Source organism: Neophocaena asiaeorientalis, unplaced genomic scaffold (assembly GCF_003031525.2).
Source record: "Neophocaena asiaeorientalis asiaeorientalis breed wild unplaced genomic scaffold, Neophocaena_asiaeorientalis_V1.1 scaffold1090, whole genome shotgun sequence".
NCBI classification, from domain to species: Eukaryota; Metazoa; Chordata; class Mammalia; order Artiodactyla; family Phocoenidae; genus Neophocaena; species Neophocaena asiaeorientalis.
Genome location: NW_020175322.1, coordinates 619,359 through 634,495, shown reverse-complemented (window position 1 = coordinate 634,495; position 15,137 = coordinate 619,359). Strand labels below are relative to the sequence as shown.

Here is a 15,137-nt window from a genome sequence, read left to right as displayed (position 1 = left end):
CTCCTAATCTTAGGGGCAAGGCACCCAGTCTTTCACCACTACTTATGGTGTTAGCTGTAGGTTTTTTGTAGAGGCCTTTGTTAGGGTGAAGAAGTTCCATCCTGTTGAATGTTTTTATCATGAATTTTATCAAATGCTTTTTCTGCATCTATTGAGATGATTATGTAGTTTCCGTCCATTAGTCTATTAACATGATATATTATTACATTGTTTGATTTTTGGATATGAAGCTAACCTTGTATTCCTAGAATAAATCCCTCTTGTTATGTATAATCCTTTTTATATATTACTGGATTTGGTTGGCTGGTATGTTGTTGAGGATTTTTGCATCTATATTCGTAAGGTATATTTGTCTGTAATTTTCTTGTGATGTCTTTTTCTAGTTTTAGTATCAGGGTAATACTAGCCTTATAGATGAGTTGCAAAGTGTTCCTTTATCTTCTGTTTTTTTGGAAGAATTTCTGAAGGATTAGTGTTATTTCTTTAAAGGTTTGGTACAATTCACCAGCGAAGCCATCTGGGCCTTGACATTTTTGTGGAAAATTTTCTGATTGCTAATCCTATGTCTTTACTTGTTATAGGTTGTACAAAAAAGTTAATATAGCAGACCTGAAATTCCTTTCCTTAGAAAGTCCTGCTTGCAAGATTGACCCTTGGCTGGCATCTGGGAACTTGGATTTAGGGAGTGTTTCCACCATCCCCTAAATAATAAGAGTGGCTTACTGTGCCTAAACTGTGCAAAAGTATATGCTGACATCTGCTTTTCTTCTAGGAGTCTAGAATTTTGGTATGTGCTAGGTACAGAGTGCCTATGTGACCAGCCTCCAAAAAAATGTTGGACACTGACTCTCTAATAACTTCTCCTGGTAGGCAACATTTTACACATGTTGTCACAATTCAACACTAGAGGAATTAAGTACATTCTGTGTGACTCCATAGGTAGAGGACTTTTAAAAGCTTGCACCTTGTTTCCTCTGGACTTCATCCCATGAGATTTTCTCCATGCTGATTTTCCTTTGTATTCTCTGGATGTAATAAGTCATATTTATGAGTATGACTATATGCTAAGTCCTGTGAGTCTTCTTAGTGAAACACTGAACCTGGGAGTGGTCTTGGGGACCCCTGACACAGATTTATTCAGATTTTCTATTTCCTTTTGAGTCAATCTCAGCAGTTTTTGTCTTTCTAGGAATCTGTCCTTTTCATCTAGGTTATCTCATTTGTTGTCATATAATTGTTTACAATATTCTCTTATAATCCTTTTCATTTCTGTAAGGTAAGTAGTGATGCCACCTCTTTTTTTTTTATTTTAGTAACTAAGATATTTTCTCTTTTTTCCATTGATCAATCTAGCTAGCAAGTTTTGTTTGTTTTTGTTTTGTTTTGTTTTGATCTTTTCAAAGAATCAACTTTGGTTCCATGATTTTCTCTATTGTTTTTATATTCTCTATTTCATTTCTTTCTACTCCCGTATTTTTTAATTTCCTTCCTTCTACTTGCTTTAGGTTTGGTTTGGTCTTCTCTTTCTAATTTCTTAAGGTGGAAGGTTAAGTTATTGATTTGAGATCTTTCTTCTTTTTATTTTAATAGAGGAGTTTTCAGCTATAAATGTCCCTCTAAGCACTGCTTTAGCTGTATTTCATAAGTTTTGGTATGTTGTGTTTTTACTTAAACTCATATCAAATTATTTTCTAATTTCCCTGGTGATTTCTTCTTTGATCCACTGATTACTTAGGAGTATGTTATTTAATTTTCACATACTTATGAATTCCCCAAATTTCTTTTCATTATTGATTTCTAATTGCATTCCACCGTGGTCAGAGAAGATACTTTGGATGATATGATTTTTTTTTTAAGTTCTTCAGATACAATCCAGTATCTTTTTTTTTTTTTTTTTTTTTTTTATTTAGTTTTGGCTATGTTGGGTCTTCGTTGTGGTTCTTGGGCTTCTCATTGAGGTGGCTTCTCTTGGTGCGGAGCTCGGGCTCTAGGTGCACGAGCTCAGTTAGTTGTGGCACGTGGGCTCAGTAGTTGTGGCTCAGGGGCTTAGTTGCTCCATGGCATGTGGGATCTTCCCAGACCAGGGCTCGAACCCATGTCCCCTGCATTGGCAGGTGGATTCCCAACCACTGCACCACCAGGGAAGCCCTGGATGATTTTAATCTTTTAAAATGTATTGTAGTTTGTTTTATGGCCTATCACATGGCCTATTCTGGAGAATGTTCCATGTTCACTTGAGAAGAATGTATAATCTGCTGTTTGGGGGTTTGAAATCTCTTTTACCATCTTCCCCTGGTCTCCTTTGTGGAAGCCAGTCTGAGAGTAGCGGAGTAGTGGATATTGTCGCTTCTTTTTCTTCCCCTCCTGGGTCCTGCCTTCTGGAGTAAGAGAATAAGCAAATAATTCCAAATTAACAACTTCTTCCTGATGTCCTTCCAGATTCCAAAAACCCCCAGGTATGCATGGTTTTTCTGTAACTAGCTGTGATTTCTCTTCCTAGATGCATTATGACAATGAAATGTTTCTCTTCCCACAAGCAATGCAAAATGAGTGCTCTTGCCCTTCCCCACTCTCAGCGGCTGCCTCAGGAACACTCCCACTCAGGAGTTGGTCAACGCTTCTTTCATGGATGGATTTGGTCCCACATCATCATATTGAGGGCAAACCAAGGGAGTGCTGGTTTGGTGAGATCAGAGCTTTTACCTGATGTAATAAACTCCCATCTGACCTTCTGACAGTGCCATTAAAATTGTCCCTTCTACTCCTGTTTCCCCATATACCCGGAAGTGAGTAACCACATCCTCTTCCTTTTCTTTGAAATCTGTAAAGGATCCATTTGTCTGTAACTAACAGAAAACCAACCCACCTCTACTTTGAGTAATTAAGAGTTTATTTTTCTCATGTAACAAGAAGTGCAGGGACAGACAATTCTGGGGCTGACACAGTTGATCAGCACCATCAAGGACCCAGACTCTCTCCATTTTCCCACTGCAGCATCCACAGCAGGTGTACTTTTTTTCATCCTTATGCCTGCTGCCTCATGGCCACAAGATGGCTGCTGCACCTTAAGACCAAGTCTTGTCCTAGGGAGAAAGAAGGGGTAGGGTGCAGAGGCAAAAAGCCTGCCAGCGTATTACAAAGCTTTTCCAGAAGCCCCACCCAGCAACTTCGGATGATGTCTCATTATTTAAGTATAGGTCACATATCACCCCACACCAATCACTGAAAGACTGAAAAATGGGTAAAGAGAAGGGAGAGGGCAAGGGAGAGAGGAGCAGTGGCCAGGAAACCAACAGTGGCTGCCACACCTTCCTTCACAGCTTTAGTAGTTAGAAGTGGGGAGGATGACTTTAATCAGGCTGAGCTTGGAGTATGACATTGCATTCAATTCTGTCCCTGTCACACCTGTTCTAATAAGAATCTATCCCCACTTCCTAAAATCTAAACTTCCTGGCAACTTACGTAGAAAAGTCCCTAAGCACAACATAAATATAGACACATTTTCACTTGCCTTCCAGTAATTTCAGCATCCAACTCATGCTCCTTTTTTTAGAATTAGAAAAAACATATTCTAAAGTACTCAGCAGTCATCCACAGTCATTAAGCATTGTTCAATTTGAGGACCCCAAAGGTTAGTCTTCTGGGACATCACCATGCCACTGCCTTTTCTCAGCCTCAGATACCTGGTTTGTCAGTTAACCATTTCCATCACAGGTACAATGCCTGTACAAACAAGTCAACCCATGACCTCGTTCAAGCTTGGGTCCTGGACTTCAAGTAATCACTGTCCAGGAAGAGGTTAGAAATTCAGAGTCAAAATAGAAGCCGTAAAGTTCAATTTCCCTATCTCTCACTGTCTCAGAATGCTCCTGGAAACTGCAGATAAATTAATATCTTTATCAAACTCTAATAAGTACATTTGCCTGTCTTCCTTCCAGAGCCTTCCGTCAACCTCTCTGTAAATTATCCCAGAAGTTTTAAAGCATTCTGTAAAATCCTTTCAAATCAACCTCTTCCCAGTCCTCTGATAGTTCCCACATCAGGAGTTACTTTTGAGAGACCTCACGTATTTCTGCATACCAGTTCTCTAACAGAATCTTAGCTATTGTCTCAAAGTCAATAGACTCAAATTCTAAAGATCATAATTTTTTTGTGTGCCACATTCAAAGTTTCTTAGTAATCCCAGGGTGTAGTGGTTTTGAATTTGTTTCATAACTCTGAGGTGCAAGAAATGTCATATTGCCATAGTTTTAGCCCCCAGGGACTTGCCACAGTGGCAAGATATTCTATTCTCCATGGAGTCTTGGAAAGGTAACCAACTGCCCCAGTTTGCCCAGGACTGAAGTGTTTTCTGGGACACAGGACTTTCAGTGCTAAAGATGGGCAAACTGAAACGGTCATCCTAAATCTTGGACAAACATTAGTTTACAAACCTTCTGCTTACTGTATTACAGGCTCTAAGAGGGCAACGAACATGTCTAATGAATTTCTATATACCCGTGCCTAGTGCTTAGGACATAATAGGCATTCAGTAAATTCTTAATAAATAAACAAACTAATCTACAAACAAATTCATGAAACAGCATGAAAAAAAGAAGATTAAAATAATGATAATAATTCAAAGCCTGAGCCACATTGGAAGTTACTTGAGCCAAATTAAATGGAGTGCCCTACAATTTCCTAATATCCCTTCCAGAGAACATCCCTTCCAGGCTTAAAAAGGCTATGTCCATATACCCTGAGAAAACCATAATTCAAAAAGAGTCATGTACCACAATGTTCATTGCAGCTCTATTTACAATAGCCAGGACATGGAAGCAACCTAAGTGTCCATCGACAGATGGATGGATAAAGAAGATGTGGCACATATATACAATGGAATGTTACTCAACCATAAAAAGAAATGAAATTGAGTTATTAGTAGTGAGGTGGATGGACTAGAGACTGTCATACAGAGTGAAGTAAGTCAGAAAGAGAAAAACAAATACAGTATGCTAACACATATATATGGAATCTAAGAAAAAAAAATGGTTCTGAAGAACCTAAGGGCAGGATAGGAATAAAGATGCAGATGTAGAGAATGGACTTGAGGACACTGGGAGGGGGAAGGGTAAGCTGGGACAAAGTGAGAGAGTGGCATGGACATATATACACTACCAAATGTAAAATAGATAGCTAGTGGGAAGCAGCCGCATAGCACGGGGAGATCAGCTCGGTGCTTTGTGTCCACCTAGAGGGGTGAGATAGGGAGGGTGGCAGGGAGAAGCAAGAGGGAGGGGATACGGGGATGTATGTATATGTATAGCTGATTCACTTTGTTATACAGCAGAAACTAACACACCATTGTAAAGCAGTTATACTCCAATAAAGATGTTAAAAAAAAAAAAAGGCCATGTCCTCAGAGCAGGAGCAAATTCTCCCCATGCACACATACACCATGATTTCTATATCATTTATTTCCAATCTGATGGACTTGGGAAGCATCAGGTAGACTTTCCATACATTTTGTATCTGTTCTTCAGGAAGACAGCACATCTCCAGATATAAGCAAAATGTTAAGCATGAACTTCTGAAGGCACCTGCCTGGCTTACCAGACCTCCTCAGAGTTCTGTGCTGTACAAAATGATGACACTGCTTTAAAGTGTCTAGAACTGGGTGAGAGGAGGGCGAGCGAGCAGGCCAGCGACCGACTGGCCGGCGGGGCAGGGTTGCGGAGAATAACGTGATGCAGCCTCGACCACCAGGAGGGGCCCAGGATTGATGTGTTGTTCTAGAGAAGGAACTGGAAGCAATCAAAGCTTGAGTCGGGAGATGGAAGGAGTCGGCAGCTGAGAAGCTAAAGGGGCTGCAGAATGAAGTACAGAAGCAAATGAATATGAGTCCACCTCCAGCAATGCCGGCCCACTGATCACGTCCATTGAGGAGAAGATGGAGGCCGATGCCCATTCCACCTATGTTGACAGTGTGGACTATGGTGCAACAGCGGAAGAGCTGGAAGCACACTTTCATGGCTGTGGTTCAGTCAACCACGTTACCATACTCTGTGACAAATTTAGTGGTCATCCCAAAGAGTTTGCATATATAGAGTTCTCAGACAGTCAGTCAGTGAGGGCTTCCCTGGCCTTAGATGACTCCCTATTTAGAGGAAGACAAATCAAGGTGATCCCAAAGCGAACCAACAGACCAGGCATCAGCGCAGCAGACCAGGGTTTCCCACAAGTCCGATTCCGAGCCCAGACCCCCGACTACAACAGTTCCCCCTCTCAATTCTACAGTGGTTTTAACAGCAGGCCCTGGAGTCACGTCTACAGGGGCTGGGCTAGAGAGACATCATGGTATTTCCCTTACTTAAAAAAAGTGTGTATTAAGAGTGGGGGTGGGGAAGAGGAAAGAAGGGGGACAAAAGAATTTTTTTAAAAAAGAAAAACAGGAAAAAAGAAGTTTCTAGAATTCCAGCCCCACCTCCACCCCAGCACATTTGCTCTGGGGTATAATTCTAATGCCACAGCAGGTTTTTTCTGCTTCACTGTGTCACTTTCCACTTGTCTTCCACAAGACACTGATAATTCCTCTATCCCCTTAAGATCTTTTTTCTCCTTTTTGCCTTTCCTCTTGTATTATTTCTTCCAACTTTTCATATATGTTAGAGTGGGTAGAGCTAGTGTGCTTTCTTTCACCTTATGTAGCAAGGAGACTGTTATGTACCTGTTATGATGATCACCTCAAGGAAGAGAACACAATTCAAAGATTTAAAGATGATTGTAACAGTCCTGACTCCATGGTTCCTGGAGTTGTGGTTTTCCTTGAAAAACTACCACAGAAAATTGTCTCATTTCCATTCCTGGTTTAAAAGGGTACATGCAGAAAATCTGCTAATATGTCTGCTTGTCTCTTCTTCTTACCCATATGCTAACTTATTTAATCTCCATGGCAGACAACAAAGTGTCACCCCTCTGTTCTGCAGTACCCTTCACTCAAAGAGTTGCCACCCCCAGAATTTTGACCCTTCTTTTTGTCCTGTGATGGGCTGAGTTGATATCAAAGGCCCTGTCCCCACCTACCTCCTTGTACCAAAGCTTTCCTCTCCCTGATCTCTCCTCCTCCTCTCTCTTCCCAGGTGACTTTGACCACCTTCTTTTTAAGCCCTCTCTGGACATTCCAGGGACATTCCCCAATCAGCCCACTCTAACCCCAGTTGTGCAACACAAGCAAAATTTATCACTCTCAAAATGAGACCTGAATTTTCACAGTGTCCCACAGAAGTCTCTGTTTTAAGGCTCTGTTTTTAAGGATTTCAGTTCTTGAAACTCCACATTTATCATTGAGTAATATATTAGCCCCCTCTAAGGTGAACACCTACTTCGTCTCTGAACTTGTCTCTGCATTGATAACCCTTTGTGTATGTCCCTAATCAAGGAAAAACAGTAGTACCTTGGGGCACTGGTGATTCAGGCAGAAAGTCCCTCTCTCCCCAGGGCCAGGGTGAAATGGCTCAGCCCTCCCTGACACCCCCAGAGGAACTTGGGGAGGCAATTGGGACTAGTCCTCCAAACACGCCAAAGACTGAAGATAAACCAGCGTTTATGTATGTCTTTGTTTCAGAAAAGAGAATGGGTGCTATTGGCCAAAGGGGAGCCCCTGAGCCAAGGACACAGCCTGAGAGAGCCCGCCAGCACCTTCTATGTGATCCTGCCATCTCGCTCTCCCACTCTGCTGGTGAAGGCAGTGGCCACTCGGGAACTGATGCTGCCCAGCCCTTTCCCCCTGCTACCTGAGGACATGCCTGATGACAGCCGCAAGACTGTGGAGGCAAGTGAGCCCAGATCTCATGGAATAGATAGAGCGGAGAAAAGAGAAGAGAGTTCAAGAAAGGGATGAGGGAAAGGAGTGAGCCCCTGAAGGAAAGGACAGGGGAGCAGAGGCAGAAGTGGTTCCAAGGGTGTGGTAAGAGGAGCAGAGAAGAAAGCAAGGAACTGAGGCCAGACAGAAGGAAGTAAGCAAGCATCTGCGTGACAGTGTATTCTCATGGGTCTTTCTCTGCAATGTGTGTATACGTGTGTGTGTACCTGTGTTTGTGTGCATCTATTCCTGAGAAAAAGAGGGAAAGGCAGCCAATGTAGGCACCGAGAATAGGAAGAGCTTTAAAATAAGACTCTGATGCAAAGGAGGGAACAGCTCTGAAGGCCATTTTCTCCTCCCCCTCCTCTCTACTTGGATCTGGAGTCTGGATTTCCTCTGTCGGCCTCCCCAGGCTGAGGCGGGGGAGGGGGTCCTCTGGGTACAGAGAACTGGAACCACATCGTTGCTGCTAGGTTGCTGACTTATGTGCAGAGAGGACAGAGCCTGGGATTGTACTCTTGGCTTGGCAGCCACGGGGATGCAGAGAGGTGGGCACAAGTGGCCATGGCTCACTCAGTGTCTCACTTCAGGGCCAGTGGTTCCTGGCACAGGAAGTTGTGGCCGGAAAACCTGGCTGCTCAGGAATGCTCTGCTGGCATGTCCTCTGGTTATACTCACCTCAAAGGCCGCCGAGAACTCAGTGTACTTGCTTTGCAGACTGTGAGCACCCCAGCCGGGACACAGCCTCCCTCACAGCTTCGCACACTGGATCCCTTGTAACCTTCATAGCGCTCTGACCCCTCTCAGAATCCTGTGACATTGTTCTCAGGGCCAGAGTGTTCAGTGTCCCTAACCACTCAGTTGTTGCTGCTTCTTGTACCCTTGCCTGACACTTACCTCACAAGCACTCAGACCTGGGGCAGAACACCCAGCAGGACACGCATCTATTTCACATCCTTCAGTGAAGCCCTTGGGTCATCAGACCTCCTCCAGCTTCTCACACTCAGGTCTCTGCCTGACATCTTGGGTTCTGTGACCTCAAGACCCCCAGGTGAGGCTCCTCCTCTCTCTTCCTCAGAGCATGCTGGATGACCTGGAGCTAGAACCCACCTACAACCCCTTGCAGGTTTGGAGCCACCTGTACTCACACCTGAACAGCACCTTTGCCAAGCCTCAGGGCCCGCTCCACCCAAGGTGGGAGAGCCGGGCTCTGAGAAAGGTACTTCCCTCCCTCCCCTTTATGCTCAGAATCCCAGAGAGTCCTCTTCCCCTGTGCCCAACTCCTCCCCATCCAAGGGAGTATCCTCCCTGGATCCCCTCTGGCAGAAAGAGGGCATACAGGGGAGGAAGAAAAAGAGCAGCCTTTTGCCCTAAACAAAGAAAATTACAACCCCTACCCGGTAAGGGGGCTTTTTTTTTTTTTTTTTCCGCTTGGGCATTTACATATGTTTAGGTATCTTAATTGCAGTGTTTGTGATAAATCATTAGTCATTTAACAGACCGTTGTCCCACTAAGCAAACTGGCGGCACTGGAACTACAACCACAAGCCTCTGTTGAAAGAAAAGGCTTAAGGGAAGGTGGGGAAAGAAATGCCTAAGGGAAGGGAAATTAGCATTTACTGAGCAGCAGTCATTTGCCAGGTTCTGTGACATGTGTTCTCACATATATTTTTCTCATTTAATCCTCACAGCATCCCCGCAAGGTAAGTGTTATGCTTATTTTACAGATGAGTAAAGGGAGGCTGATCAAGGTTAGTAGCTTAGAGACAGGGCTCTAGTGACAGGGGTTGAGAGAGAAGAGTAATTGAAGGGGGGATTTATCTTTTTTTTTTTTTAAGATTTATTTTATTATTTATTTATTTTTGGCTGTGTTGGGTCTTAGTTGTGGCATGCGGGATCTTCACTGAGGCACGTGGGATCTTTCATTGTGGCGGGCGGGCTTCTCTCTAGTTGTGGCATGTGGGTTTTCTCTCTCTAGTTGTGGCGCATGGGCGCCGGAGAACGTGGGCTCTGTAGTTCGCAGCACACAGGCTCTCTGGTTGAGGCGTACGAGCCCAGTAATTGTGGCACGCGGGGCTTAGTTGCCCTGCGGTATGTGGGATCTTAGTTCCCTGACCAGGGATCAAACCCATATCCCCTGCATTGTAAGGCAGATTCTTTACCACTGGACCACCAGGAAAGTCCCAGGGGGTGTTTATTTTTATGAAATCCATGTTCTATAGTATTTGGGCTTCCTTTCGTGCCCTTATTAATCTTTTCCTTGTTTCTCAATAACAGAGGCTATAGGAAAACCCCCGCTTTGTCTTACCTGAAGTTACAAGAGAAAGATGTTTCCAAACTACAGTCAGTCTAGAGGTGGGAACAGAACCGACCATAAGTTAGCTGGTGGACAAGCAAACAGAGGAGGACACTTAGCCAGGAGACAGGCACTGTGGAGGCTGGAGCCTAGTGGACTCCACTGCCCTGGGCCTCGAGGCTGTCACTCACAGGACACATGAAGGAGTTAGGACAGAAGGCCCAGCAGGGAATGGGACAGAAGATCGAGAACGGTCTGGTCTTCACAGAAAGCTCTTCTTGCTTTCTTTGCAGGCTGGGCCACTGCAAACAAATCGAGTTCGAGCCACAGTGGCCCCTTTGCCTATGATTCCAGCCCCTGGCAGAGCCCCCAAGATGCCAGCAGCCAGCAAAGCTTCCTCAGATGTCTTCTTCCAGCCTTCCATGGAGGAGGAGGAGGAGGAGGCAGACGAGGAGTATCCCTCAGGGCCCTGAGTCACCAGCACCACAGCCCAGCTGCCCTGTGCAAGCACATCCATGCCAAGTCTCACACAATGGCTTTCTGTGGACAGACTTGCCTCCTATCCACCTGAGCCTCTGTGAGCTCCAGGTGGCTGGGAAACAGAGCCTTCCCCTCCTCAGTCCTCAGTGCTGCCACTGCCCCACTCTTCAGGCTGGGAAGAGACGCACCGACCCTTTTCCTTCGCCAAGCAGGGACTCGTTTTTCTTTTGGATCATTTGATACTGTTAACACAAATGAAGATTAAATAACCAGTAAGTCTCCACCATTGTTAGGAGCATTCCCAGGCCTGATTTTCTCCTTGTAGCTCTGTGTAAGTAGGTGGATGAAGTCAGGTCACCATCAGGAAACTGAACCTCAGGAGACAAGGATGAGGTTTTCAGAGAGCTCATGAAAAACAAGTAGGATTGAAATCGAAACCGCATTCCAAAGCCCATGCCCCTCCCACTACACCCACCACAGTGCAACTCCCTTCAGCCTCCAAACAGATAAGTGGTTGATGCTTGGTACCTACATGCAAAGTGTGCGCACGTGCGTGAGTGTGCTTTTGTGTGTGTGTGTGTGTGTGTGTGTGAGACAAGGGGGAGGAAAGGCATCCTAGAGCTGAGAACAGGGGAGAGGGTGGTGTGAAAAAGACCTATTCCCTTCCTATTCCCCTCTCCTCATACCTGCCCATCAGCTTTCTCCATCCACAGAATAATAACTACCATTTACACAATGTTTACTCTGCACTTGAAATCGTATTAAGTACTTGAGAAATTTAACTCCTTTCATAAAAACCCTGTGAGGTTGTATGTGTAATTAAGCTTTCCCATTTTGCACAGGGGCAGTGGGGGAAACTGAGGGTTACAGATGTTACACACAGGGTCACAGAGATAAGGTCAAGCCCAGGTGGGCCTGACTGGACCACCCAGGCTCTGAACGACCACACTGCTTGACCCCCCTGCCCGAGGCCCTTTCCTCCTTCAGTGGCCCCCAACACCTTCCTGGTTCTCCTGATTCCCTCCACATCTACCCAGCACAGCCTGCCACTCTGTCCCCTCTGTGACTATTCACACACATAGACCTCTTAAACCCAAACTGACTTTAATGAGGATAAAACTTAAAAAAAAATATCTCTCTCTGGCAAAGAACAATGCCGGGGTAAGGATCAAGACACAGCCCAGTGTCTCACTATAGCCTCCATACAGGCCCCTCAAACTGTACCTACTCTGACCGAACACCCCTTTCTATAGTACTGCTCCAGCTATCCCTTCCTTTGGTGGGGATGACTTAGAGGTGCTGGCCTCCCCCAGATCCAATCCCTGAGCCCCTGCCAACTGTCCCACTTCCATGACTTCTTGGGACACATCATCCTTCCCTTGACTCCCCTTGTACCCTGGTCTCTACACACAGACCCCTCTGGTTCCTGCTGGTTCTAACAGGTTTCTTTGATCCCCAGTGCCACCTCCCCATGGTCCTCCTATCAGCAACCCCAGCCTTGCCCTTCTTCTCATGTGGAGCCCTCTGACTTGGCCCCAGTCCTGTCAGTCCCTGCTCCAGAGAGCCCACAGTTCCAGCTACCTGAGGCCCCACTCTTCTGGACCTGGCTGTACAGGGCAGTGTCTGAGCTGTGGCCTTTGCTGCCACTGCCAGCTGCAGCACCGGATTCAGAGAAGGCCAGGCCCTGGGGCTTGGGAGCTGGGAAGGGCTTTGTGCTCCGCGGGGGTGGCACGGCGTAGTCATCAGTAGCAGGGTTGTAGGGGAGCTCATAGCCCTCCTCCTTCACCCGAGCCTGGCACCACCAGGCATCCTTGGGCTCCTGAGGCAGATCATAAAGGCCCCGGAGAGCAGCTGGGGCCAGGCCCTCAGGTTCATCATAGATGGGGTCTTCTCTGGGGTCTGTCAACTTGGCCTTTATCAGCTGCTGCTGCACATGCTCACACAAGTCCCAATAGAGAGGTTTCTTTAACTGTAACCCCTCCCCTGCCTGAGCAGGGGTGCTGTCCAGGGGGTCTGAGTATAGGGAATCTTGGGAAGGGCTTGGAAGAATGCGCAGGGAGTCTAAGGGTTCAGCATACAGGGCTGGAGGGCTGCCTGTGAGCTCCTGGGGGCCCCGGGGGGGAGCCAACTTCCCTTCTGCCACTTCTCCTTCATGGGAATCAGCTCTGAGAACATCCTGCCCCTGGCTGGCCTTTCCCTGGGTCTTCTGTCGGTGGATAGCAGTCTCAACTGCCTGAAAGATGTCATTTCCCTGTGCCGTCTGGAAGGTGAAGGTTCCAGGGCCAGAGGGGCAGCGGCGGCCAGCCTCAAAAGAGAACATGACCTGAAGAGGGTGTGGAGGGAAACACATAATCAGGAGCCATCAGAGGAGGTGAGTCACGGGGCTGGAACTAGTTAGGGGACCTACAAAGAAGAGACCACCTGGGAAGGGAGGTGGGGTCATGGGCTAGGCAAGAAAGCCTGGTCCTGCCCCACCCCTCCCACAGCTGCCCAACCCAGGGAGCCAGTCCTGCACCGCACCTTGTCTCGGCCATAGCGACGCAACAGAGTGTAAGGCCAGGAAAGGAGTGGCTCCGGTATCTGAGTCTGGGCCCCCACGCCCAGGAGAGTCAGCCTCTCAGCCTCCACTCTCAGCATATAGGAGCCATGCAGGCCACAACGCTCAGCGGCTTCAGTCCTTTGCACGGTTACCCAGAACTGGGATCCTGGAAGGAATACACAGTTAGACTGGCACCTGGCCAGGACCGGGGTGGGGGGAGGGAGCAGGTTGTCCAAGCATGCACGTGAAAGCCAGCTCTCAGGAGCATTCTACTTCCCCTTGCAGGACACCCTTTCTTTCCATGCCATCCCTGCTGGGGCTTTTCAGGCATCTACCTTCCCAGGCAGGGCTATACAGTGAATTCTCCAGCATCTCCAGGGCAGAAAGCTTGGGTGGGTTCTCGGCAGGCGCCAGGGCCCAGCTGCCTTTCTGGGGTAAAGAGAAAGAGTATGAAGGAGACTGTAATTCCCTCGCCGCGGTTCCCAGGGTCTGAGTCAGCCCAGTTCCTCTGCCGCTGTAACTGCTCCCACCCCGCATGGACTCTTGGGCCCAGTGCAGCTCGCCCCAGCCCCTCACCGGCAGCCCCGGCCCCCTCACCGGAAAGGCGTTTCGGCACAGCGTTTGCACCCAGGCGGCGCTGGACGGCGCGTCGGCCGCCAGCAGGTGGGAACGCTGTGCGGTGTCCAGGCGGAAAGCTGTGGCGCCGGGCTCAGGGGGGCTCTCCACGGCCACAGGGGCCACGCTCACACACTCAGCCAGACGGATCACCTTGCAGTCCAGGCGGCGCGTGCTCCCTCGGCCCCCTCCAGAGCTCGACCCCTTGTGGTCAAAGAACTCGAGCCGCGCGACACCGTGGGGGCTGGCCGGGTAAAGCACCGCCCAGGTCTTCCTCCACCTCTGGGGAAAGATCGGAGAGACACTAGGGAGGGAGAGCAGGCAAACACCGGCGGCCCGGGCCCCGACAGGGAGGGAGGGACCTGCGCGGGCCAATTTCAGGTCTGAGGCTTCCCGACGGCAGGCGAAGTTTCCCAAGGAGGATGCCGCTCCGTCTCCCCCAGGGCCAGAGAGGCGAAGCCGGAGGCCGGCAGACGCATCTTCCGAGTGTGTGCAAAGCAATTTAGCCGGAAATTCATAAGGCTCTCCGGCTCCGGGCGCCGCGCTCCAACCCACTGCCGGTCGCCTCCCTCCATCTAGGCTCAGCTGCCCACCCCTAGCTCTGATGGGGTTCGGCAACCCCTACCCACACTACCTTGGTACCGAAACGCTGGCTCTGCAAAAACAGCGGCCCTTCCATCACGGCCCCGTCCATGGCCCCGGGCGGTTCCTTCCGCCCTTCCTGGCCCTGTGGGCCGGAGGCGGGGCGAGGCAGGGAGGAGGGCGGGGCGGGGCTCGCGCAGGAGGCGTTCCCCCCACCCCCGCAACCTCCCCGGACCGCGAAAGGGGAGGAAGGAGACAAGCCAGAAGGAAGGGGAGGGGGTATCCAGATAAGCTGGCTGGTGCACCACGTCCGGCCCAACTTGTGGGTCGCGCACAAGTGTCTCCACCGAAGGAAACCTCGTGGTTTCGGTCAGAGGACTCCGGCACCTAGGCTTGGGGGCTGCGTACTACGTCAGATGCTCAACGTGACGTCAGAGTGAAGGCCGTGACATCATCTCGAAAATGCCGACGGGCACCCTGGGGCATTGGAGGGACCATACGTGCCCTCGCGGCTTCAATTCCCCAGACCCGACCCGACCCGACCCCTGCTCGGCCGGAGTTGGGCTGTTTTAAGATCCGCGGAGCAGGGGACGTGGGGGAAGGGCTAGGGACTGAAGACTTTCCGGAACTCGGAGCCGAGTCGCTGCACGGGACGCAGGACGGTCTGCGGCCCCGTGGCCTCTTCTGTGTCCAGCCCTCTGGCCGCAGCTAGCTACCCTGCACCCAACCCGCGAGAAAAGAAAGTTTTATAAAGCAGGCTGGGAGGCGGGGAGGGGGGCGGGAGG

General features: G+C 48.6%; 2 protein-coding genes and 1 pseudogene across 3 annotated transcripts in view; 2 read left to right on the top strand and 1 right to left on the bottom strand.

The window, feature by feature from the left end:
• The window catches only part of M1AP (meiosis 1 associated protein), a 76,327-nt gene extending 65,700 nt beyond the window's left edge, over nucleotides 1-10,627 (top strand). Inside the window, exons 7-10 of one of the 2 annotated variants that reach the window (XM_024765684.1) lie at nucleotides 7,604-7,810; nucleotides 8,919-9,059; nucleotides 9,532-9,543; nucleotides 10,430-10,627. In XM_024765684.1, the coding sequence (XP_024621452.1) occupies nucleotides 7,604-7,810; nucleotides 8,919-9,059; nucleotides 9,532-9,543; nucleotides 10,430-10,609 (540 nt within the window). In that variant the 3' untranslated portion in view covers nucleotides 10,610-10,627. The remainder of the gene's footprint in view (nucleotides 1-7,603; nucleotides 7,811-8,918; nucleotides 9,060-9,531; nucleotides 9,544-10,429) is intronic. The other variant, XM_024765683.1, reaches the window with a different exon arrangement.
• On the top strand, nucleotides 4,296-7,004 carry LOC112413645 (polyadenylate-binding protein 2-like; annotated as a pseudogene).
• On the bottom strand, nucleotides 10,017-14,496 carry DOK1 (docking protein 1). The gene is made up of 6 exons (XM_024765682.1): nucleotides 14,405-14,496; nucleotides 13,753-14,052; nucleotides 13,491-13,584; nucleotides 13,137-13,321; nucleotides 12,198-12,939; nucleotides 10,017-10,858 (listed from the first exon to the last, which is right to left on the bottom strand). The coding sequence occupies exons 1-6, from the start codon at nucleotides 14,462-14,464 to the stop codon at nucleotides 10,662-10,664; spliced, it is 1,578 nt and encodes a 525-aa protein (XP_024621450.1). The 5' UTR covers nucleotides 14,465-14,496; the 3' UTR covers nucleotides 10,017-10,661.
• Nucleotides 14,497-15,137: the final 641 nt, after the last annotated feature.